Source organism: Panthera leo, chromosome A2 (assembly GCF_018350215.1).
Source record: "Panthera leo isolate Ple1 chromosome A2, P.leo_Ple1_pat1.1, whole genome shotgun sequence".
NCBI classification, from domain to species: Eukaryota; Metazoa; Chordata; class Mammalia; order Carnivora; family Felidae; genus Panthera; species Panthera leo.
This window is the reverse complement of record NC_056680.1, coordinates 60,435,152-60,456,917: the sequence shown is the minus strand read 5'-3', so window position 1 is coordinate 60,456,917 and position 21,766 is coordinate 60,435,152. Positions and strand designations below refer to the sequence as shown.

At 62.4% G+C, this 21,766-nt stretch overlaps 1 protein-coding gene across 7 annotated transcripts in view; it reads left to right on the top strand.

Moving 5' to 3' along the window:
- The window catches only part of CAMK2B (calcium/calmodulin dependent protein kinase II beta), an 82,786-nt gene that overhangs the window by 42,403 nt on the left and 18,617 nt on the right, over nucleotides 1-21,766 (top strand). For 6 of the 7 annotated variants that reach the window (XM_042913125.1, XM_042913134.1, XM_042913117.1 and 3 more), the window contains exons 3-11: nucleotides 2,508-2,567; nucleotides 7,336-7,390; nucleotides 10,489-10,554; nucleotides 16,245-16,317; nucleotides 18,993-19,095; nucleotides 19,186-19,269; nucleotides 20,596-20,690; nucleotides 20,845-20,967; nucleotides 21,358-21,441. In XM_042913125.1, the coding sequence (XP_042769059.1) occupies nucleotides 2,508-2,567; nucleotides 7,336-7,390; nucleotides 10,489-10,554; nucleotides 16,245-16,317; nucleotides 18,993-19,095; nucleotides 19,186-19,269; nucleotides 20,596-20,690; nucleotides 20,845-20,967; nucleotides 21,358-21,441 (743 nt within the window). Of the gene's footprint in view, nucleotides 1-2,507; nucleotides 2,568-7,335; nucleotides 7,391-10,488; nucleotides 10,555-15,070; nucleotides 15,238-16,244; nucleotides 16,318-18,992; nucleotides 19,096-19,185; nucleotides 19,270-20,595; nucleotides 20,691-20,844; nucleotides 20,968-21,357; nucleotides 21,442-21,766 lie in introns of those variants that run through there. The other variant, XM_042913142.1, reaches the window with a different exon arrangement.

The following is a 21,766-nucleotide window of genomic DNA, read 5'->3' as shown; positions in this document are numbered from 1 at the left end:
GCTCAGTTAGTTGAGCGTCCAACTTTGGCTCAGGTCATGATCTCACAGTTTGTGAGTTCGAGCCCCGCGTCGGGCTCTGTGCTGACAGCTCAGAGCCTGCCTGTAGCCTGTTTTAGATTCTGTCACCTTCTCTCTCTGCCCCTCCTCACTTGTGCTCTGTCTCTCTGTCTCTCAAAAATAAATAAATAAATGTAAAAAAACAAAATAAAAAAAAGAAAAAGAAAACCCTATGAAAGACAACACAAAGCCATGATGCACCCCCAGTCCCCGTCAGCCCTCCCACTGGCCTGAGGGGGAGCGAGCTCCTGGCTGTGGCCACAGCCCCTTCCCTGCTGCCCTCCAGAGGTGGGCCTCAGGTCCAGGGAGCCCCAGCCCGAGTTCTGTTATCGCTGCCTCATTTTGAGCCGCACACAGACTGGGGAGTGGAATCCATGCTGCGTGTGTTCTGTTACAAGCATGTTTGATTCATCCCCCCAGTGGTGATGCCTGGACTGCTTCCAGTGCCCGCTGTCTGTGGGTAGGTGCTCAGCTCCCGCCAGGGCTCGCTGGGTGTGGACATGAGGGAGGGAGTGGGGGGCAGGGTCTGTCCCTGTGGTTCCGCCAGCGTCGCCCCAGGGCTGGGCGCCCGGCCGGGCAGGTGGGTGCCAGGTGGGCAGGGCAGGGCAGTGTTAGCATCTCTGGAGGCTTGAGTGCTGAGAGAGGGGAGGGCCGGCTGGACCTGAGTTGTTCCCAGAGGTGTCTGTCTACGGGCGTGACCGTCCCGCTCAGGAAAGACACTTGCGTGTTTGCAGGTGTGTCCATGTTCAGGACTGTCCTGCCCCTCCAGGCTCCCCACTGTCGCATGGCCCAGGGCCTGGCAGGTCTGAGGAGGCCTGCACAGCGGCCTTCCTGCCTCCAAGGACCCTGTGTACTTAGCCCGTTAACTGCGCCCTGCAGGCGGGTGCTGCCTGGAGTCCTGGTGAATCAGGCAGTTGTCTGGCATGGTCGTGTGCTCCCCAGACCCTTGCTCTGAGGGGCTCAGCATGTACAGGGCTGGAGTGGGGGGTCAGGACCCCTGGTCCCCCCGGCCCCCCCTCCCCAGTCACGTCCCACACTGAGACAGCTGCCATCCTGAACTTGGAAACCCCTTGCCTTTCTTGATGGTTAGGCCACACGTGTGTGCCCAGTGACCTGTGCGTGTTGACCTCGGTGAATAAAAGTGCATTGTGAGTCTTCTTTTATAAGTGGCTTTTTCACTCAGCCTGGTGTTGGGGTGGTGTGCACATGTTGATGTGTGTTGTGTGACTGTAGCCACATTGATGCTGCATTCTCTAGACAATGGAAACATGGGTTTTTCCAGTATTTTGCTATTGAAATCTCCATTAACTTTAAAATTTTTTCTGGTAACGTCTGTTTGTCTGAAATAGAACATTTCTTTTCTATTTTATTTTATTTTTATTTTTTTAATGTTTATTTTTGAGAGAGAGACAGGGCGCAGGCAGGGGAGAGGCAGAGAGAGGGGGAGACACAGAATCCGAAGCAGGCCCCAGGCTCCGAGCTGTCAGCACAGAGCACGATGTGGGGCTCGAACCCATGAACCACGAGATCCTGACCTGAGCCGAAGTCAGATGCTTAACCGACTGAGCTGCCCAGGCGCCCTTTTATATTTTTATTTTTAACTTTATTTTTATTTTAGAGAGAGAGTATGCACAATTGAGGGAGAGGGGCAGAGAGAGAGAGAGAGAATCTTAAGCAGGCTCCACGTTCAGTGTGGAGCCTGACTCATAGTTTGATCACACCACCCTGGGATTGTGACCTGAGCCAAAACCAAGAGTCAGATGCTCAACGGACTGAACCCCAGGCGCCCTGAAATAGAACATTTCTGATGAACTGCCTAGCCCTTAGAGGGGCAGCCTCTGGAATTGAAGCCCTGGCTGTGAGTTGGGGGGGTGGGCAGGGAGGGCTCCCAGGGGCTCGTTCTGGCTGCTTCTTGCCCATGGCGAGCTCCCCCTGGGCCTGGACTCAGCTTCCATGGCAGCGTCAACACACCTTGGCCATCACAGTCCCGGGCCTGTGTTCTGGGGATCTGTGCAGCCCCAGATGGTCCCTGAAATCCTGCCGAGGCCCACGCTGACCCCAACGGTGGACAGCGTCGCCCCGCCAGCCCCACGGCCGCCGCTGAAGAGCACACTGGACTTTAGTGGAGGCTCCGCAGAGTTTGGAATTAGGACAAACAAGTGAAGGATGAAATTGGTGCCCTCAGTTCCGTACTTCTCTTCCTGAACCACCTGGGGCTCCCGCCTCCGCCCGCAGCCTCGAGCTGGAAACACCTGGCAGCCTCTTCCTGCCCCAGCGCTGCCACAGGACCCCTGCGGGGACAGGGGCACAACCTGACATGTCCCCTCTGCGGGCAGAAGGTGGTGGCATGTCCTCACCGCCAAGAGTGTGTCCGGCACCCGGCCGTCTCTGCAGTGCCGGGCATAGGCTGCTGGGGCACAAGGTTATACCGTGTTGCTTTCTGTCCCCAGATCACCAGAAGCTGGAGAGAGAGGCTCGAATCTGCCGCCTTCTGAAGCATTCCAACATTGGTGAGCAGCCCCCTGAGGGGCCGGGAACCCCCTCTCTACTCCTCCAGCCAGCAGCCTTCCTCCCCCAACGATCGGACTTGCAGAGTCACCAGAAGGTCCCCTTTTCCTTCTCTATAGACGTGTCCTACCCTGAGGCCCCCGGAAACGTCAGATTCTGGGGGTTCGGGGCAGCCCCTTGCAGGAGCTCTGCCTGGACAGGTCCCCTCCCCTCGCTCTGTAACCCTGAGTTGTGTGTGATTCTGGTGAGAACATTCTGTGGCTTCAGGAGAGCCACGAGGCAGCCCGATTAAAAAGAAAAACATTGGGAAGCCAAACATCTCTGAGACCATAGCAGGCACAGTCCTGGCCCGAGGTCCAAGGTCTGGTTCTGGAGAACCGCTGCCGACCCCTGACAGTCTCTGGTGCTGTGACCTGGGGCGTTGAACCCGGCAGGGGCGCAGAGCCCAGGGAGCCTGGGGGAACGGACGCCCTTTGCCCTGCAAGCCCAGATCATGTCCCCTGTGAGTGGTATGGCTGTAGGGGCCGCAGACCCTGGAGTCAGCTGGCCACTCGATCGCCACTCCTTCACCAGTGTGGCTCGAGTGTGGCCTCTGCTTACTGCTCTGTGGAGCAGGGATGTGTGTGCACCTGCCTGTCCTTTCCCGAGTCTGGCCCTTTAGGGAGTTGGAGCTCCCTCTGGGATACAGCCAGAAGGCACGGAGGGGACTCTGGGTGTGCCACCTCAGGGACACCCAGGAGCTTGTCAGGGTGGAGTCCTGGGCCCCTCCTGCCATGATTCTGGTTCAGTTGTTCCAGGACAGGGCCCAGGACTCTGTAAGAACAGCAGGTGGTGAGGGGCAGCCAGTTTGGGAACCATCCCCAGACCAGGCCCTCAGCCTTGTAGAGGCCCAAGAGGCCCTGGGAAGCCTCGCCAGGCCTTAGGGCTGGTCCTGGGGGCCCTCCGCCACTGGTTGTGGCTCTGCAGGGTGTTGGGTCTCTCCAGCTGGCCCGGACCAGTGGGAGGGGTGGGGAGGCAAATCCCCCCACGTCCCGGGCAGCCCCTGTGCCCCTGTGCCCGTGGGCTCCTGCAGCCCTGGGCCTGGGCCCGTGTGCTTTTACTTCCAGATTCTCAAGGTGAGTGTGTTGGACCCACTGGCATGCAGGGTCCCGCCCCACCACCAGGAAGCCTGATTCGGGCCTGGGGCGGCCCAGGAATGGGGACTTTCACCAGCCTGTCAAGTGATTGTGACGCAGGCGTCCACAGGGACCCCAGCCCAGTCCTCACTGACAGAGGGTAGGGGATGTTTGGGCGAGTGGTGGGCTTCAGCCCGATCTCCCACCACCCCAGCTGTTGTCCTCTGTGTACCTGGGCCAGATGCCAGGCACTTCTCTCCCTCTGTCCTCGTTCTCCTGGTAGATAGCACCACCCTGCCAACTCTACTCACACCCCTTCCTTGCCAGCGCCTCCCCTGCATCCTCTGAGCACCAGCTGAGGGCAGGTCGCCACTCTGAGCAATTTTCACGAATCCCCTCTTAAGAAGGGAGGACCCAGGTGTTCTTCTGGTTGGTGTTCTGAGACACTTCACAAGATGTCGCCCTGCCCTGCCTGGATGCCCCATGTTGTTCCTGGTCAGTTCTGATCAGTCCCGGAAGTCCTCATAGCAGCTTTATTTCCAGAACACAGGGCAGAACTGTGCAGAGGGAACACTCCAGAACATGGGGGAGTCAGAGCTGAGCCCATGGTGCAGAGGGAACATTCCAGAACATGGGGGAGGCCGGGCTGAGACAGGACAGGTTAAGCTAGAACATTCCAGAAACTGGGGAGGCTGGTCTGAGATGCGTGCAGAGGGAACATTCCAGAACAGACAGACACAGGGTGAGACTGGGTGCCGTGGGAACATTCCAGAACACAGGGAGTTAAGGCTGAGACAGGTTCATCTGGAACATTCCAGAACAGGCTGATGGAGGGCTGACACTGGGGTGCAGATGGAATATTCCAGAATAGGTAGATGCATGGCTGAGACTGGGGAGAGGCCCTCTGAGGGGTAGTGGGACAGACTTCCAAGGGGAGGTGAGGGGAGCACCTTGCTCCCTGGCCTGGGTCTGCCCAGCCCCACCCTAGACAGAAGTGCACCTGGCCCCTGGGAGAGGAAGCCTGGTGCAGGGCAGGGGCTCTGAGAGGGGCTCCCCTTCCTGTGCCCGCTTACTCAGGGAGTAGTCATGTCCAGGGTGTGGGGACGACAGGGAAGGGAAGGAGAGGGAAGGAGCCTCAGTTTCCCCATCTGTAAAGTGGGGAGTGCCCAGCAGGCCCTGGGATGAGTCAGGTGGAGAGCAGGTGCAGTGTTGAGGCCCTTCTTTGTGGAGCTGGGGCTTTGGGGAGGCTGGGGGAAGGCTGAAGGGAGACAGCCTCCCCTCTACACATTGACCCTTTCTCTTCGGGCCTGGTTTCTGGGGTTAGAACTGAGTTCCTTTGCTGGGTGGTTCACCCCTGATCTGGGCAGGTGGGGGCCATGGAGGACAGTGCGCTGTGAGGGCTCCCTGCCTGGACAGGGGGAGGAGATAGGTTTCCAGGGTCCAGATCCTGGGGCCCGCAGCTCATGATGTTACACATCTGGGCTGGGCCTTCCCACCTCAGCACAGGGGTCCAGGGAGGGGGTCCAGAGCCTGCCTGGGAGGGTGGCAGGACCCCCTGAGAGTCCCCTGGTCTGGAGGTGCCGGGCCCCAGCGAGGGGAGCATCCTGGGTGCATCCCCCCGGCCCTCCGTGTCCAAGCACAGTTTCTAGATGCCGTCGACTTTCTTGTCACCGTGCACCCTGCTCAGTGTTGTTTACGTGCTGTTTTTAAGAGGATTCAGTGACGGTTCTCTCTTTACTTAGTTCTGTCACAAGTCAGTCTGATTTTTCTAAACCATTAAAATATTTTTTGCACATTAAAAATGTTTTTAAAAAAAGAGTGTCCACGTGCACACAGTCTGCACTCCACACGGAGCCCCTCCAGTGTCTCCCGGGCAAGGAGGCGGGACCCCCCTCTCAGCGGCACTGGGGGGCAGTACCACCCAGCTTTATGGACCCCTGGCCCCCCCCCCCCAGGGAAGGACAAGAAGGACCCCAGGAATGTCCCTCAGTGGGCGCTGCCTTCAGGGGCCCCCAGGCCTCTGTCTCCGCTTGGAGCTTAGTGGGGGTGGTGGGGGGCAGAGGCGGCTGCTCAGGAGGCCCCTTGCTGAGTCCACGCCAGGAGTAGGTGAGCTCTTGTTCACCCCGCCTTTTTCACAGGAGGGTCTGGGGAGGAGGGTGCAGTGAGCAGGGCTCTGCTGTGTGTTGCAGAGAAGCAGGGCAGGCTGGTGGAGTGGGTCCTGGGCTGCTGTGTGGGCGGGAGGGAGGTCAGCAGGGGCTTCCCCGTAGTGGAGGCCCGAGGCCTCCCCATAGTCCCTGGGAAGGGTGACTGAGCCCAGGCAGCAGGCGGAGGCCATGGGCCCTGGAGGACCTGGCTTCATGAGTATGGTGAGGATGGAGGGGAAAAGGCTGGATGCTGGACCTCGAGTGGAGACACAGAGCCTGAAATGGAGGGCAGCCGCCCCCCTCCCCCCCCCCCCCCCCCCCCCCCCCCCCCCCGCCGAGCCAGCGTGTGGCCCCCTCCACAGGGCCTGGACACCCCGACTGCTTGGGCCGGAGTCCACTCTTGGTGCTGGGCTTTGGCCCCTGTCAGCACCGCCGCGGCCGGCTCAGGCTTCCTGGCACGGAGACACGGCCTGGCCAGGCCCTGGGAGGATTGGAACCAAGGAGGGAGGAGGCCTGCAGGCTGTCAGGAACTAGGGCGGCAGCAGGGGCATGAGGGAGGGGCTGTGACCTGGGGGAAGGTGCTGTGCCCCACTCTTTGAGCACCACTGGCCTGCCCTGCCAGGAGAGGAGAGCAGCTCCCGGGGTTCCACGCCCCGGTCCCTGTACTGCTGGGAGCTGTGTGTACCTCTCGGGAGCTGTGTGTCTCCCAGCTGGTAGTTGAACCTCTCTGTGCAGCATCTCCCAGGCTGGCGCACCCACCGAGAGTGGCGTCTGCACGAGGCAGGCTTCTGGAGCACAGAGGGCGGAAGCTGGCACGTGAGGGGCCGTGTGCACAATGGGCCATTCCTAGAAATGTGTGCCATTCAGTGCTTGTGCGTCTCTAGCTGGACAGAGAGGACAGAGTGGTTGACGCCTGGGCTGAGAAGCACTAACTTGCTGTCCGCTCTCTGGCTCGCCCGTCAAACGCTAGTGGGCCCTCTGGCCAGCACACCCCGGGCTCGGGAGCACTCGGGCCAGGAGCACACGGGGCAGACCAGGCAGGAGGGGTAGGCCTGAACCCGGGGCCTGAGCTTTGGCCAGTGATGCCTCCCGGGGCTCCCCGAGCTTGTCCCGAGAGGCTGGCGATTGGGCCCCACTGTGCACCTCCCCTGTGAATGGCTCCTTTCCAGGGCCCGGTCCAGGGAGCCTCCACCCTGTGGCCCCATCCCTCCTGCTACTGTGTGCACCCTAGGCAGGAGTGGGGGGTTGCTGAGAGGGGCCTCAGTCTCCCTCTGGCAGGGGAAAGGGGACAGCAGACACCTAGTGGCCCCGTGGATGCCCTTGGGCTCTGCCCTGTAGCCTGCCCACCTGGGGGCGCCCCAGCCTCAGGCTGTGGGGAATCCAAGCCCTTGTCAGGATGGGTGGGCTTCCTCCATGCGGGAGGTGGGTCTGGGCAGGTGTGGAGGGGGGCTCAGTGGCAAGGGCGGGTCCCAGGCTGGGTGAGCCCCTCATGGCCTCTTCTGCCCCAACAGTGCGTCTCCACGACAGCATCTCTGAAGAGGGGTTCCACTACCTGGTCTTTGATCTGTAAGTGCCAGCTGGGGGTGGGGGGGGCCGCCCCACGGCTGCTCCTGGGGTGGGATCCGAGGCCTCCCCAGCCCCTGGAGGACAGGCCCCGACCCCCGGGCCCCTCCCTTCCCGCCAGCATTCCTGCCTCCTGTTTGCACCATCGGGTCCCGCAAGGGGGCGTCTGCCCGCTGGGTCCTCCTGGGGGCGTGCAGCAGCCGTGAGCCCATGTGTGCCCAGTGGCCGAGAGGGGAGGCTTCTGGGGCTCTGGCTGCCTCTCGCTTCCTGCTGCATTTAGGAGCAGTGAGCTCATCCCCATCCCTGACAGCTCCCACCGCACAGCTATATTTAGCGTCTGTGAGTCATTGTGTCTGGGGACCAGGGCCCTGGGTGGGCAGGGGCCGTAGGCTGTGGGCGGCCCCTAGTGGCCTCTGGACCGCCGCATGGCCAGAGTGCCTCCACCCAAAGAGCTGCTCCTCCCTCAAAGGACAGATGGGCCTGAGAGCTCTCAGCCTCCTCTGGGTCCTCCTGTCCCTGAAAGGGCTTGGTTACCTCTCAGTACCCCCGGTGGCCAGCACTGCCTGGGGACACAGCTGCCACTACCAGGCTGAGGCTGTGTCCCAGAAGTCTGTCCTGTGACCCCTGCAGAGGGGGCAGGCTTGCTGTCACCCGGTGTGCCCCAGACCCAGCCGGCTTCACCTGCCTCTTTTGCAAGGAATGTAGAGGCCACGGGACTGGGGGGTGGCCTTGCCCAGGCCCTGGTGGCAGACGGGTGGGTGGGTGTGATTCAGGAGCAGATAAGGAGAGAGAGAATAGGGCACGGCATCCATGTGTGTGCATGTGCGTGTGTATGTAACTGCATGTATGTGCATGCACATGTTAGAGGTTCTTATCTCTTGGCCCACACGACGGGAGGCCAGCAAGAAGCACTTGGCTGGTGTTTGTAGGGAGTGGGGGAGGGGAAGGGCCTGGGCCCCGCATGCCTGCCCCACAGACCTCTGTGGTCTGCAAGCCTGCAGTGGTTCCTGACCCTGCTGAAGCCCCTGTTCTGGGGCACCCAGGATGCCCCTGGGCCTCAGGCAGCTGTTTCTGGGGCTGGCGGGGCGGGAGCAGGGAAGAATAGGGGCAGGCCCTGCCAGCACCCTCCACAACCCCCCCATCACACCGCAGACCCTCGACAGGTCCGTGGTGCCAGAATTGGGGAAGCACTTCGAGCCTGGGTTGGCATCACCTTCAGGAGGCCCCAAGTTTGGAGGCCGTATGGATTCAGGAGTTGATAGGTCTCCCCACTCCCACCCTGGGAATGTCACCAAGGCCTTGGGGACAGCTCAGAATCAGCCACGTTGTCCAGCTGCAGAAAGGGAGGACAGGAGGGGATGCCGGCCTCTGGATCAGGTCCTTTCTGGACAGCGTGAGATGCCACCCCCCCCACCCCCCACCCAGCCACCAGCTCCCTGCCCTGTGGCCCTGGAGCACGTGGCCCCAGGTGCCCATCAGCACAGACAGGCTCCAGTGGACACAGGGACTCAGAGGGCCTGTCCCCAGCCCTGGGTGAGGCTTCCTAGGGTGGCTCCCTGTGTTCCTGCTGGGTCCTGGCCGGTACCTGGTGGCTTTCTTGCCTTTGCTCTGTGTTTAGACTCTGGGTCTGCAGAGCCTGACCTTTTTGCCGTGTGTGCAGAGAGATAACAAGGTCGCTTCTCCTAGGTTCTCGGGGTTCTGCCTCCCTTAGGTGGTCACCGGTTCTGAGTCTCAGGCTTTCCTGGTGGCAGAGTGGGGCCCTAAATGCTCCCACTCCCGGAGTCGTTGGAGTGGCCAGTGGGCTCGTGAGGCAGGCGTCTAGCTGGAGTGGGGGCATGCTAACACCCAGCATGTCCTGTTTTCATTTTTCTCCACTGTTAAAGGAGAGCCCAGCCATGACAGGGTCACCCATCCAGCAGTGCCCCTGCCACAGGCCACAGCCCTGAGCACTGGGCACAATGATGAGGCCCGACGAGAGCAGAAATGCGGATGGAGAGCCCACAGCCCGCAGGGCCGGTGTGGCTGCAGAGGGTGGGAAGCCTGGGCAGAGTCCTTTGATGGACTCAGAGCCTGCTGAGCCGGGTGAGGGGCTCGGGCGAACCCAGGGATGGCTCCTCCCTGCTCCCTGTGTATGTGTCCCTCACCCCATTGTCGTTACCTTTCTGCCCACACCATGTTTTCCAGCCCAAAAGACCCCAGGTTGTCTGGCATCTTTCTGGGTTCCCAGAGGCCCTGCAGGCAGTGGCTGCTGTCTGGGTATTCATCCGGATGGTAGGGCCTGAGGGACAGTCGCTGAGCAGGTACATGCAGACAGTGGCTGTGTGGGCAGAAATCCCACTCTCTTCCTAGACAGACTTTGAACACCTTGTGGTCTCACCCACCAGGGAGGCCAGGTCCACACACAGTCTCTTCTGGCCCCTTGCTCTGTGAAGAGACACATCTCTGGTTCTGGGGGATGTGAGGAATGAGCCAGATCTCTTCAGGTCTGGAATTAGAGTCACAAAGCCCAGGGAATATTGCAGAGGCCTGGCTCAAACTCCTGTGCTGCCCGCTATGCGAGCACCACTTAGATATCTGAGACTCGGTTTTCTGAGCATGATTGTGCTGTGTCCTGGAGCAGGGCTGCGAATGTCAAATCCTGCCACGTATAAGGACTCGGTAAGCTGTCAGTCCTAGGTGACAATAGGGTGAAGGTGGAAGTGGTGATAGTGGAATCCTCCTAGGAGGGAGGAGGAGGAGGAGGACGAGAAGGAGGAGGTGGGGGACGAGCAGGAGGAGGAGGAGGAAGGAGGGGAGGTGGGGAGGGGGAAGAGGAGGATAGGGAGGAGATGGAAGAAGAGGAGGAGGGGGAGGAGGAGGAAGAGGAGGAGGAGGGGGAGGAGGAGGAAGAGGATGAGTGGGCAGGGGGAGGAGGAGGGGGGAGGAAGAGAAGGAGGATGAGGTGAAGGAGGAGGAGGGGGAAGGAGGAGGAAGAGGACAAGGTGGAGGCAGGGGGGAGGAGGAGGACGAGCCAGAGAAGTTGACATCAGCGGCTGTGACAGCGATGGAAGTGATGAGGGTGACTGGGTCTCCAGACTGACCTGTGTGTGCTCTGCCTGCAGGGTGACAGGTGGGGAGCTCTTCGAGGACATCGTGGCCAGAGAGTACTACAGTGAGGCGGATGCCAGGTGAGTGTGCAGCCCTCACTCCCCCTACCCTCTTCTCTTGCCAGCCCTGCCTCACCAGGCAGGCTGAGCAGGTTCCAAGAGCAGGGGGCAGTCGGCGTGTCCTCCCGCAGAGCGGAGGTGTGGCTGGAGTCCAGATCTCCTGGAGTAGGAGCGGGCCCACAGAGTGGGTGCTTTCCCTGGGTGGCTGGAAGGGAGAGAGTGGACGGCAGCGTGTGACGGTGGCCCCTCCTGGCCTCCCCAGGATGCCCTCCCTGCCCGTGGCCCACGGCTGGCACCCAGCAGGCCTTCCTCCAGGAGCTGGGCAGTTTCCAAACGCTTCTCCAAAGAAGGCAGGAAGCCCTTTCTGTGCCGTCCTCCCCAGGGCGCAGACAGGAAGGGAAGCAGGGGAGGATCGAGCCTCCGGGACACATCTGCAGGCTCTCCTTCAAGGGGCGGTAGGCAGCAAGCCAGGGCCCGTGTGGAGGGATGGAAGGACTTTGGCTCCTTCCCCGTGAAGCCTCCGTGCAGCCCCTGACAGCCCTTCCTGCTGGGGTCAGACCGCACAGCAGGTGAGGGGCCCCGTTATCTGGGCACGCTGCTGGGGACCGCAGGGCCCTCCTCCCTGCAAGGCTGCGCCCCCCACCCCCCCCGCCCCGTGACCTGCTGTGGCCCATGCTGGTGGCCGCATGCCCCCTGAACCCTGACCATGCATCTCAGTTTGAAGAGTGCTGAGGCCGCTCCCCTGCCACCCGCCCACCCTGCTTGCCAGGGTCAGGAGACACTCACTTGACAGAGATAAAGGGGGACGGTGCCCATCTCCAGGCCGTGGACTTAACTATGGATGATTTTTATTTTTAATTTTTTGTGTTGTCTGTTCCTAAAAATTTTCCTTAATGAACATGTATTGCTTTTCTATTCAAGAAAATGAATGTTATTTTTAAAAGTAGCTTTTTGTGACTTGCTTGTGCACCCATGGGCGACCTTGCCCGTTGGTAACTGCCTGGGCTTGGTGAGAAGGTGCGAGCAGGTCCCCCCAAAACCCCGGGGGCTGCAGGCAGGTGGTCTGGCACAGTCACAGCCAGGGTTGGGCTGGGCTTCCCCTCCAGCCAGACTGCCCAGGGGCAGAGGGCAGGGCACAGGCCACTTTCTGGAGGCTCCTTGAGGAGCCCAGGGGTCTGGGAGTTCCCCATCCCCTTCAGGAGCAGGAAGACACAGCCCTCGTTTTCCTCTTTCGAGAAAAGCAGGAAGTGGAGCTGTGCTCCTGTCCTCAGAGCAGCTCGGGGGGGAACTTCCCAAGTGTGGGTGCCTGCCTGCTGGCCCAATTGTCCTGGCATCTGCTAGGGCGGGAGGGGCTCTGGGGCCGGGACAGAAGGGTCCCAGCAGGCTGTCCCCAGACCAGGTCTCACCCCCCCCACCCCCCGGGGCAGCACAAGGTCAAGGAGGACTGCCTTCCAGTTCTGCCTCCGTTGCCGCCTGGCTTTCCCAGGGAGGTCGTATGCCTTCACTGGCCTCAGCACCCACTACTGCCTGGGGCCTGGCCCCGTCCCTGCATTCCGCAGTGGACAGTCGTGGCCGAGGGGTGATATGGCCTGCAGCCATATCTTGGCTGGGGGCCCCTGGATCCCTCTAGCCTGCCCACTGTGCCCTCCTCCCGTGCCCTGTGCCCACCCATGTCTCCACCCCATGCACATGCACATGCCCTGTGCACACATCCCACGCCCCACACTTTATGCATACACCCCAGGACCCCCACCCCAGGCTCCACACCCCACATCCCAGCATATACCCCAGGCCCTGACCCCAGGCCCCACACCCCACATCCCAGCATATACCCCAGGCCGTGACCCCACGCCCCACACCCCACATCCCAGTATATACCCCACACCTCAGGCCCCACACTCCATACCCCAGGTCCCACTCCCCATACCCCATACCCCAGGCCCCCCAACACCTGTGGCCTCAGACCTCCTCCCTTACCTACCTGCCCCTGCTGCCTGCCTCTTGGCCTCGTCTCCAAAACCTCCTCCAGCCATCAGCCCCACCCCTCAACTCCTGTGGACCTCTCCTGCCCCATCGGAGGGCAGGTATTCTTGGGGATGCTGTTGTGGAGGGCTCCGCTGTGTCAGGGGCCCCTTGGAACCGGCCCAGAAGAGACCCCACCCACAGGTGCCCAGGTGTCTCTCACAAAGCCTGCCTTGCTCATAGCCCAACTATGAGGAGGGGACGAGGGGGGCAGGGGACACTTGGGGAGTGCCTCCGGCTGGCCCCACTGATAAAATCCACACGCCTCCAGCTGCCTCTTCTCCTGGGAGCACCGGCCCTGCACTGACCTGGGGTGTCCCGCACCTGACCTTTGTGCTGCTGCTTTGTTTTCGGGCAGGAGGGCCTGGCAGAGTCTGGCGTGGACGTCCACGTGGTGGCCACCCGTGGGCATCGTCAGGAACTGTGGCAGACGTGATTGAGGCAAGCTCCCGTCCTGGGAGGGCAGCGGTGTCGACTGCCTTTCTCGGGGGACCCGCCACCGAAAGGGGCCGGGGACCCAAGACGCCAGCCGCATGGGGTGGGCGCGGAGCTCCGGCACCGAGCAAGTTAACTGGCAGCCCTTCCGGGGGCCTCCAGGGCCGAGCTGCTCACAGCCCAGCGTCCCCGGGGGCTTGTAATGTGTCCAGTCTCTGCAGGAGGTGGGAGCCCGGGAGGAGTTGCTAATCCAGAAGGCCAGAGACTGGTCCTCGGGGAGGAAGTCAGATCTTGACTTGGTAGTTTGTGGGGGACTGAAGGGTCTCTTTTCAGAACAGGGAGAGCGAAGTTCAGAACATTTAGAACCCTGCTTTTAAAAACCTAAAAGCTGTGTGGCTCCTGGGAGATGTATGAGAGCCCCTGGGACTCTGGCTCCTGAGGGGGAGGGGTGTGGCAAGGGCACAGCTGGGGTGACCTCAGAGCCTGGACCCTGAGAATATAGCAGCCAGGACTCCGCCAGCATCTGGAATGCACTTGAGAACAGCTCTGACCACAGAAAAGCCCTCTGAGGAAGACGGTACAATGTGAGCCGAGGCAGGAGGCAGACAGCACCTCGTGACTGGCCAGGTGACCTCATGTCCGCCACGGCCATGGTCTCAGCTGGGAGTGGTGAGGTGGCCGGTGTGTGGTCCCCGGAAACCCTGAGCGGGCAGGGTTGCCCAGAATGGGCGTCTGCAGGCCGTGGAGGCAGCTCCCACGTTGGTCCTGGACACCGGCTGGCACGGCTGCACGGGCGGGGAGGCCCCACACAGCTTTCTCTCGGGGACGCGGTGCGCTTAGCCAGCTGGTTCCTGAGCACCCGGGACCCCTGCCCTTCCATTTCTCCATCAGGGTGGCCGTGAAGCCCCTGGAGCAGGGTCTGTCCTGAGTTGTAGGCCTTGATTTCAGCCATATGGCCAAGTCAGACCCGTGATGGTCCTGGGGTGACACAGACACTGTGCCAGCTCAGGCGCTGTGGTCTCACATCTCTGGCGACGGTTTGGGCCCTGCATCCCCAAGAGGGGACGAGGAGGAGGGCAGGGGGTGAGCCTACCCCCTCCAAGCCAACATCATCCATCTGTCCTATGGCAGATGGACCCGTGGTTCCAACAGATGTTTTCGGAATGTCTTTTGCTGGATGGGGCGAGGGACACAGTGCAGAGGAAAGGGCCACGCCTCTACTGTCACAGAGGCGACAGTTCAGTGCAGAGACACTCACACAGAGGACGCAGCTGCCGTGTGGCTGCAGGGGGGTGACCAGCATGGGGGAGTCCACAGGGTGTTGTCCAGGGTCAGATCCAGGAAGGGTCTCGAGGGTGAAAGTGGAAGATGGGCCAGACCCCAAGCGAGACAAGCAGTGATCCCAGAGGTCTGAGCTTGAAGCCAGATCACCCAGGGCTTACAGGAACGGCCAGGGGCCCAGGAAACACCTGCTGTGGGCTGTGAGTTCAGCTGGGGCACTGGGGGAGGGCAGGGCACACAGCTGGGCACACAGACGCACAGCCAAGGCCGAGCTGCAGCAGCACAGGATAGGGCCAGTCTAGCAGGGGCCTCCCTTGCCCCGAGTGGGTGCTGCAGTGTGCGGGCGTCTGGGGGCCTGCAGCCGAGCACTGTGCACACACACTCCGGGTGGCAGGTCTCTGGAGGCTGGCAGAGTCCTCCCCTGCCTGGGCCCTGGCTAGGTGGCCTCAGTGGCAAGTGCTGGTGGCCTGCCCTAACCTCAGAAGAGGGGCCCAGGAGAGCTTCCCAGACCTCATGGCCAAGCTCTGGCCAGCAGATTAGGTCTCCCGGATGAGCTTGCAGTGGGAGGTCAGCCCATGGGGGCTGAGCCCATGGCTGCAGTAACAGGGTCTGGTGGTGGCTGGATGTGGGCCTGGTGCCACCAGGACAGGGATGAGGGTCACAGGGGACTGCTCCAGGCAGATGAGGGCTTTGTGAGTCACAAGAACAAGGAGGCAGTTTCTGGGAGTGAGTTAGGCCAGGCCACGGGGACAGGAGTATCAGGACATAGAGACAAGAGGCCCCAGGACACAAGGGCAGGAGAGTCAGGACATGGGAGGGGGGCTGTGGCCCACAGCTTTGGCCCTGGCTTCTTCTGACCCCCACAAAGCTCACGAACCTGTCACCATCGGGGGTCCAAGGGCGTGGCTTCTGCAATGAGGACACCCAAGTTTCCTTTTTTATGCAGCTGGCGGATGGTTTCCAGAGGTGGCCAGAACTATTTGAGGAGCAGATCTGGTCCCTTGCCCCCTCTCTGAGTTTGCTGTCAGGAAAACAGAGCTGACCCTTCCAGCTGACCCTCAGTCAGGGTCCAGCCGTGGCAGGAGGCGTTCTGAGGCAATCTGCATCCCTCACTCACCCCCACCCAGAGGGCTGTGACTGAGACCCTGGGCGGTAGGCTCCCGGTGGCCTGTGCCTGGCTCTGGGGGCAGCTGGAAACGGTCCGGACACCTGGGGCTATCTGGGGGCAGCAGGCAGGCCCAGGTCTCAAGGTGCTGTGTGCACAGAGGCAGGGGGGCGGGGTCCCCTGGGGCTGGTGTGCAGCAGTGTTGCTGACGCACAGGTGTCCAAGGTGCCTGAGAATAGCCCTGACCTCTCCCTCCAGCCAGTCCTCCCAGACTGCTCCCTGGCTCGGGGCTCCGGGCAGAGCTGGGCTGCCTCTGTGCCAGGAGAACTTCCGTCCCCCCCAGGCTGCTACGGAGTTGAGCCACCAGCAGCCGTGTGGATGTTCAGGGCTGTTGGAACAGCACCTGCTCCAACACCTGAACGACTGGCCGCAGTGTCGGCACCGCCCGGGACAGAGCGAGGCCCTCTCCTCCTCTCCCCCTGCAAGCCTGCCCGACAGGGTGTGGGCTCAGCCCTGGCCTCCCTCTCAGGGGCCACTGGCTCAGGGTCAGGCTCGGTTGGCATGCGCCTGGGGAGGTGCCCCCAGAACAGGGATGTTTCCTCTGAGTGTCCCTTCCGTGAGCCTGGTCAGAGGAGAAGGCAGGGCGAGGGGTGAAGGGGGCCTGGCCATGCCTTGTGCTGACCTGTGGGGGTGAGGCAGGAGCCCCAGAGGCCCCCTTCTGGCTGGCGTCTCCTCTCTTATATGGCAGGCAACATCTCGATTCCCTGCTCCCCTGTGAGCCCGCCAGGCAGGGGATCCCACCCCAGTGCCATACACACCTGCCCACCCCTCAGGCCACTCTCACTAATTACCCTGCTGTTTGCCACAGTCACTGCATCCAGCAGATCCTGGAGGCGGTTCTCCATTGCCACCAAATGGGGGTCGTCCACAGGGACCTCAAGGTGAGTCCCCCACCCTGCTCTGTGCCAGGTGTCTGTTGTCTGTACCTGCATGTCTTGCGAAAGGAGACCCCGGAGGAGCAGTGAGCATGCCAGGAAATGCTGTGTGTGTGGGGACATGTGCACGTATGTGTGTGCATGAGCAGATGTGTGTGAGAACGTGTGCAGGTGTGCATGTGTGTACTTGTGTGGGTATGTGAGTATGTGTGCACAAAGGCAGGAGAAACGTGCGCTCACATGTATGTGTGTTTGCACGCATGTGTGTGCATGCGTGTCCGTGTGATGGTGTGTGTGCATGAAGGTGTGTGTGTGCATGAGTGTGAGGTGTGTGCCTGAAGGTGTGTCATGCATGTGGGTGCATGCAGACGTGTGTGTGCGTGCATACGTGTGTGTGCATGAAGGTATGTGTGAAGTGTGTATGTCATGCATGTGTGTGCATGAAGGTGTGTGTGCGTGCGTGAAGGCGTGTGTGCGTATGCATGTGTGTGAGGTGTGTGTGCATGAAGGTGTGTGTGTGTGCATGCATGTGTGAGCACAAAGGTGTGTGTATATGTGCATGCATGCGTGTGTCTGCACATGTCCTTCCAGACCCCTCCAGGGTCCAGGATTGAGAGAGGGCAGGTGTCAAAAATCAGCCTATGTCTACTTGGGGTGTTTCTTTCTGGGCTCCAGGTGAGGCTCAGACCTGGCGTGGGGCACGCAGGTAGGGCTGATGCCAAGGGAGCAGGGGGTGAGGGGCCGGCCTCCCTGCTCTCTGCCAGTGTCCAGCCCAGGCTGCAAGTCTCTGCTGCCCCAGGCTCAGCTCTAGGCAAACTGGTTTGTCACCTGCAGGGCACAGCATGGCCTCAGGAGGAACAGCAGCCCTCCTCCTCCCCCTCCCCCTCCCCTGCCTCCTAGTCTGTCCAAGCTGTGTTCCTGTTGGCTTTTTCTCTGGGGTGGGGGTGGGCGTGGGCCTGTCATTCCTGCAGAGAGTCCCCAGGTGGCCTTTGAGACCAGCCTTCCCATGGGATGTGTGCTCACACTGAACGGGGTCACACCTTCCTTGGGCCACCAGGGTGTGTGTGTGTGTGTGTGTGTGTGTGTGTGTGTGTGTGTGTGTGTGTGTGTGAGAGAGCTGATCTTTGTGGCGCTGCTCTGGGGACGAGGTCCCGCCAGGAGCAGGCTCAGGACCCCCTCTCTGCATGTCCCACGTGGTCCTGTGGCCCTCTGTGCCTGCGCTGCCGGCCTGCCTTGTCATGAGTCTCCCCTCTGTCACCGTATTTGGTAGGCTCAGGACCTCCAAGCATCCCTTGGAGGCATGCATCCCCACCTTGTTCATGATTCATAGCTATCTTTGGGGCCACGGTAGTGCTCCCCACAGCCCAGCTGTGACCCCGGGGGCAAACAGCACCCTTCAGCCTCCCGCCACGTGTGAAGGGCTGAGTGCCCTCCTCTGGAGAGGGCCCTGCCTCCTGGTCTCCTGACTGGGACAGAGCCCCAGAGGCCCTGCCATGGTGGGTTTGCTCTCAGCCAAGGCAGGGAGAAGGGAGGGAGGAGAGCGCACAGGGGCTGCAGGGGGTGGGGCTCTGCTGCATCCCCTCCTTTCCCGGGATCCCCAGCCCTTCCCTGAGACCAAGCTCACTTAAGTCTTGCTTCTCAGGAGTGCGGTTTTGTTCTCTCTGATCTGTGGAATTCAGGTCAACCCCCCTGGCCGGCCACAGCTGTGCCCCTGCTCTTTCAGACTGCTTCATGTGGGTGCAGGAGGAGGTGGGGGGGCCTCCTACCTGGCTCACGTGGGCAAAATGAAGGTGTTCAGGGGCCTCCAGGCTGTGCTGGGTGGGTAGGGCCACATGTCCCCGTCATGTGTCTTCTGTAGGGATGGAGCCCAGAAGGTCCCTGGTTCCTGCCACAGGGCAGCATCTTTGATGGGTTCCAAGGGCCTCTTATCACGATCTAACACGTCAGGGTTACAAGCAGCGTTTACACAGTTGTGTGGGTGGTGTTTACCCTGAAATGGCAGTGTGGTCTCAGTGGGCCTCCCTTTTGGGAGGGTGGCCTGGTGAGGGGGCTGAGGGCCCCAGGAGCCCCTGGCCTGGTCACCGATGGGGAAGTCCAGAGGCTACCACCGCGGGAGGTGGCCGGGCCAGGACGGAAGGGGCCCTGTGTACAGGACTCAGTGTACAGGGACCCTGTTGGGCCCTCGGGCCACGTGTCCCAGGTCAAGGACGGCAGCCCCCTTGGTGCTCTTGTGGGATGGGGACGAATGTCATTTCAGCTTGAGCAAGGCTGCTGCTCCTTGAGGCCAGGCGGGCGGGGATGGGGCCTGCGACGGGCCTGTCCCGCCTGGGGGTGGGACAGCCAAGCCAGGGGGACTTGGTGGGCTGATGTTCCGAGGTGCCCGGGCTATGGGGCCCGTGGTCCTCCTCCGTGCCCTCTGGGGTCACCATCCTCAGGTAGCCCCCCACCGTGTCTCAGCGCCCAGATGGGGGCGTGGGGTGGGGATGCTACCTGCTAGGGCTTGTAGGGTGCCTTTAGTCCGGTCGCCTCCCTGGGTGTGAGCCCACTCCCCTCTGTCCCCGGGAAGGTCACAGGGTGTCAGCCACGCCCGGGGTGGCCCCCACAGGGCAGCCTGCAAACCGCTCCCTCCGTGACGCCCCGGGTGTAACCACACGCCCACTGGCTCGTCGCCTTCCCTGCAGCCTGAGAACCTGCTCCTGGCCAGCAAGTGCAAAGGGGCCGCAGTGAAGCTGGCGGACTTTGGCCTGGCCATCGAGGTGCAGGGGGACCAGCAGGCGTGGTTTGGTGAGTGTCCTGGTGGGCTGGGGTAGGGGTGGAGGTGGGGCGGGGGTCAGCTGCCACCTCAGCCCTCACACTTCTCCTCCTTGTCTGCAGGGTTCGCTGGCACGCCAGGCTACCTGTCCCCAGAGGTCCTGCGCAAGGAAGCATATGGCAAGCCGGTGGACATCTGGGCATGCGGTGAGGCCTCCGTGTCGGTGGGTGGGGCCTCGGGGAGGGAGTCATGGGCCTATGCCACTTGGGCTGTGCCAGACCCGCCCCTGGGCTGCCCCCAGCCAGGGGGCCCCTCCCCACTCACAGAAGCCCACCTCCCCAGTGAAAGGCCTGGGTGCAAGGATGGCAGGGTGTTGGAGGGGTAGGGGGCTGTGCAGGCCACTCTGGCACGGCTGCCTGAGGATCCCCTGCAGAGCTGAGCACCTGAGGTGACACTTCAGGGGTGGGGGGAGCACTTGAGGACCCCAGTGCCCTCATGTGGCTCACTGGCTCTGGGCAGGGTCCCCATCGCAGCCAAGGCCAAGGCCACCGCAGCTGTTAAGTGCAGGAGCTGGGCCTCTGACCCCCTGTGCCCTGGTGGGGAGAGCAGTGTGCCCTGACTGGTGTGTCACTGCACTTGTGTTCCAAGGGCACAGGGATGGGCTCTGCTGGGTGTGGGGCTCAGGTAGGGGTTGTGGGGTCTGGAGAGTGTGGGGTGGGGGTGGGGCTGCCTAGTGGGGGGCTGGGGGTGAGGCACCAGTGGGGGCTGAGGGGTTCCGGGAGGCTGCGGGGGTGGGGGACCTAATGAGTGGGGGCCTGAGGTTGGAGGTCTGCGGGGGTGGAGACTGAGGGTAGGGGCTGGGGTCAGAGACTTCGAGGGCGGGGCGGGGGCTTTGGGGTGGGGGTAGGGGCTGGGGTTGGGACTGCGTGGTGGTGGGCACTGGGGGGCAGGGGCTTCGGGGGCGAAGGCAGGGGCTGGGGACTGCAGGGATAGGGGGTGGGAGCAAGGACTTGGTGGTTTGGGCCTGGGAGTAGGCGCTGGTGGGGGGGCTTCGTGGTGGTGGGCGGGGTTGGTGATGGGCTGGGGGCGGGGCTTCGTGGTGTTGGGGGCGGGGTAGGGGCAGCGGGGGGTGGGGGCGGAGCTGCGTGGGGGCGGGGGCTGGGGGCGGGGCTGCGTGGTCCTGGGGGATGGGGGCTGGGGGGGGCCTGTAGGGGTAGGGGCTGGGTGCTGGGGGGCTGGAGGTAGGATCTGGGGGCGGGGCTACATGGGGGCGGGGAAGGGACTGCGGGGATAGGGGCTGGGGGCGGGGCTGCGTGGTCGGGTGTTAGGTGTAGGGGCTGGGGGCGGGGCTGCGTGGTGGTGGGGGCGGTGCTGGGGCCTGCAGGGGAAAGGGCTGAGGGCGGGGCTGCGTGGGGGCGGGGGCTGGGCGGGGCTGGGCGGTGGTTGGGCGGTGGTTGGGAGGGGGCGGGGGCTCTAGGGGTAGGTGCTGCGGGCCAGGCGGCAGCCTGAGGCCGGCGTTCTGCTTTGCGCAGGGGTGATCCTGTACATCCTGCTTGTGGGCTACCCGCCCTTCTGGGACGAGGACCAGCACAAGCTGTACCAGCAGATCAAGGCAGGGGCCTACGATGTGAGTGCTGGGACCCCGCCCTGTCGGGGCGGGGGGCAGGGAATGGGCGGGACCACCTCCCCAGAATCATGACCTGGATGAGATTCCTCGGAGAATTCGGGCTTTTGCCTGGGGTAGGGGCTTCAGGCTCTCCCACGTGTTGCTTTCTTTCTAGTTTCCATCCCCCGAGTGGGACACGGTCACTCCTGAAGCCAAAAACCTCATCAACCAGATGCTGACCATCAACCCCGCCAAGCGCATTACCGCACATGAGGCGCTGAAGCACCCGTGGGTCTGCGTAAGTGTCCCCAGCGCGTTGACCCCGCTCCTTGCCTCTGACTGGCCCCCTGGTCTGCTGGGCACGGCACAGGCACAGGCCTCAGTCTCTGGGAGGACAGGGCTCTGGGGGTAGAGAGGCCCCGTCCCTCATGTAAGGGAACAGAACGTGGAGGCTGACAAGGGACAAGCCAGGGGGCCATGGGTCGGGGACACAGCCGTCTGGGGTGCCAGCAGGGTGAGCATGAGGTGGGGGCAGGCAGGCTGTAAGGGGTGATGCACTGGGGCCAGGCAGCAGCTGGGATGGATGGCCTCCTGCTGGCCCCCGTAGGTGCCACGGCCCTGTTGTCCCTCTCCCTGATCCCCATCTCAAGTCGCCTCAGGTGCAAAGCTAACACCTCTCTTTCCACAGCAACGCTCCACTGTGGCCTCTATGATGCACAGGCAGGAGACTGTGGAGTGCCTGAAGAAGTTCAATGCCCGAAGAAAGCTCAAGGTGAGACCCGGCCCAGCCACCCCGGCCCCTGCCTGCTGACCCCACCCCCCCTGGGGGTGTTGCCCTTGACAGCCCCAGGCTCAGAGAGGCCAGAGGGGTCCTGGCTGGCTTGGTAAGGGGAGGCACAGGGGTCCCAGTGACCTTAGCACCGCCCCAGACCAGATGTTCCAGGTGGACTCAGCCCCCACATGACAGTGACACTGGAGGTGCACAGAGCCTGCCCGTGGGCCAGGTGCCCCCTAGGGCATGCTGTGCACCTGGTCGCTGCTGCTTGCTTTCGTGTGAGCCAGCAGCCAGCCGCAGACCCTAGTGGGCTTGGTGAGGA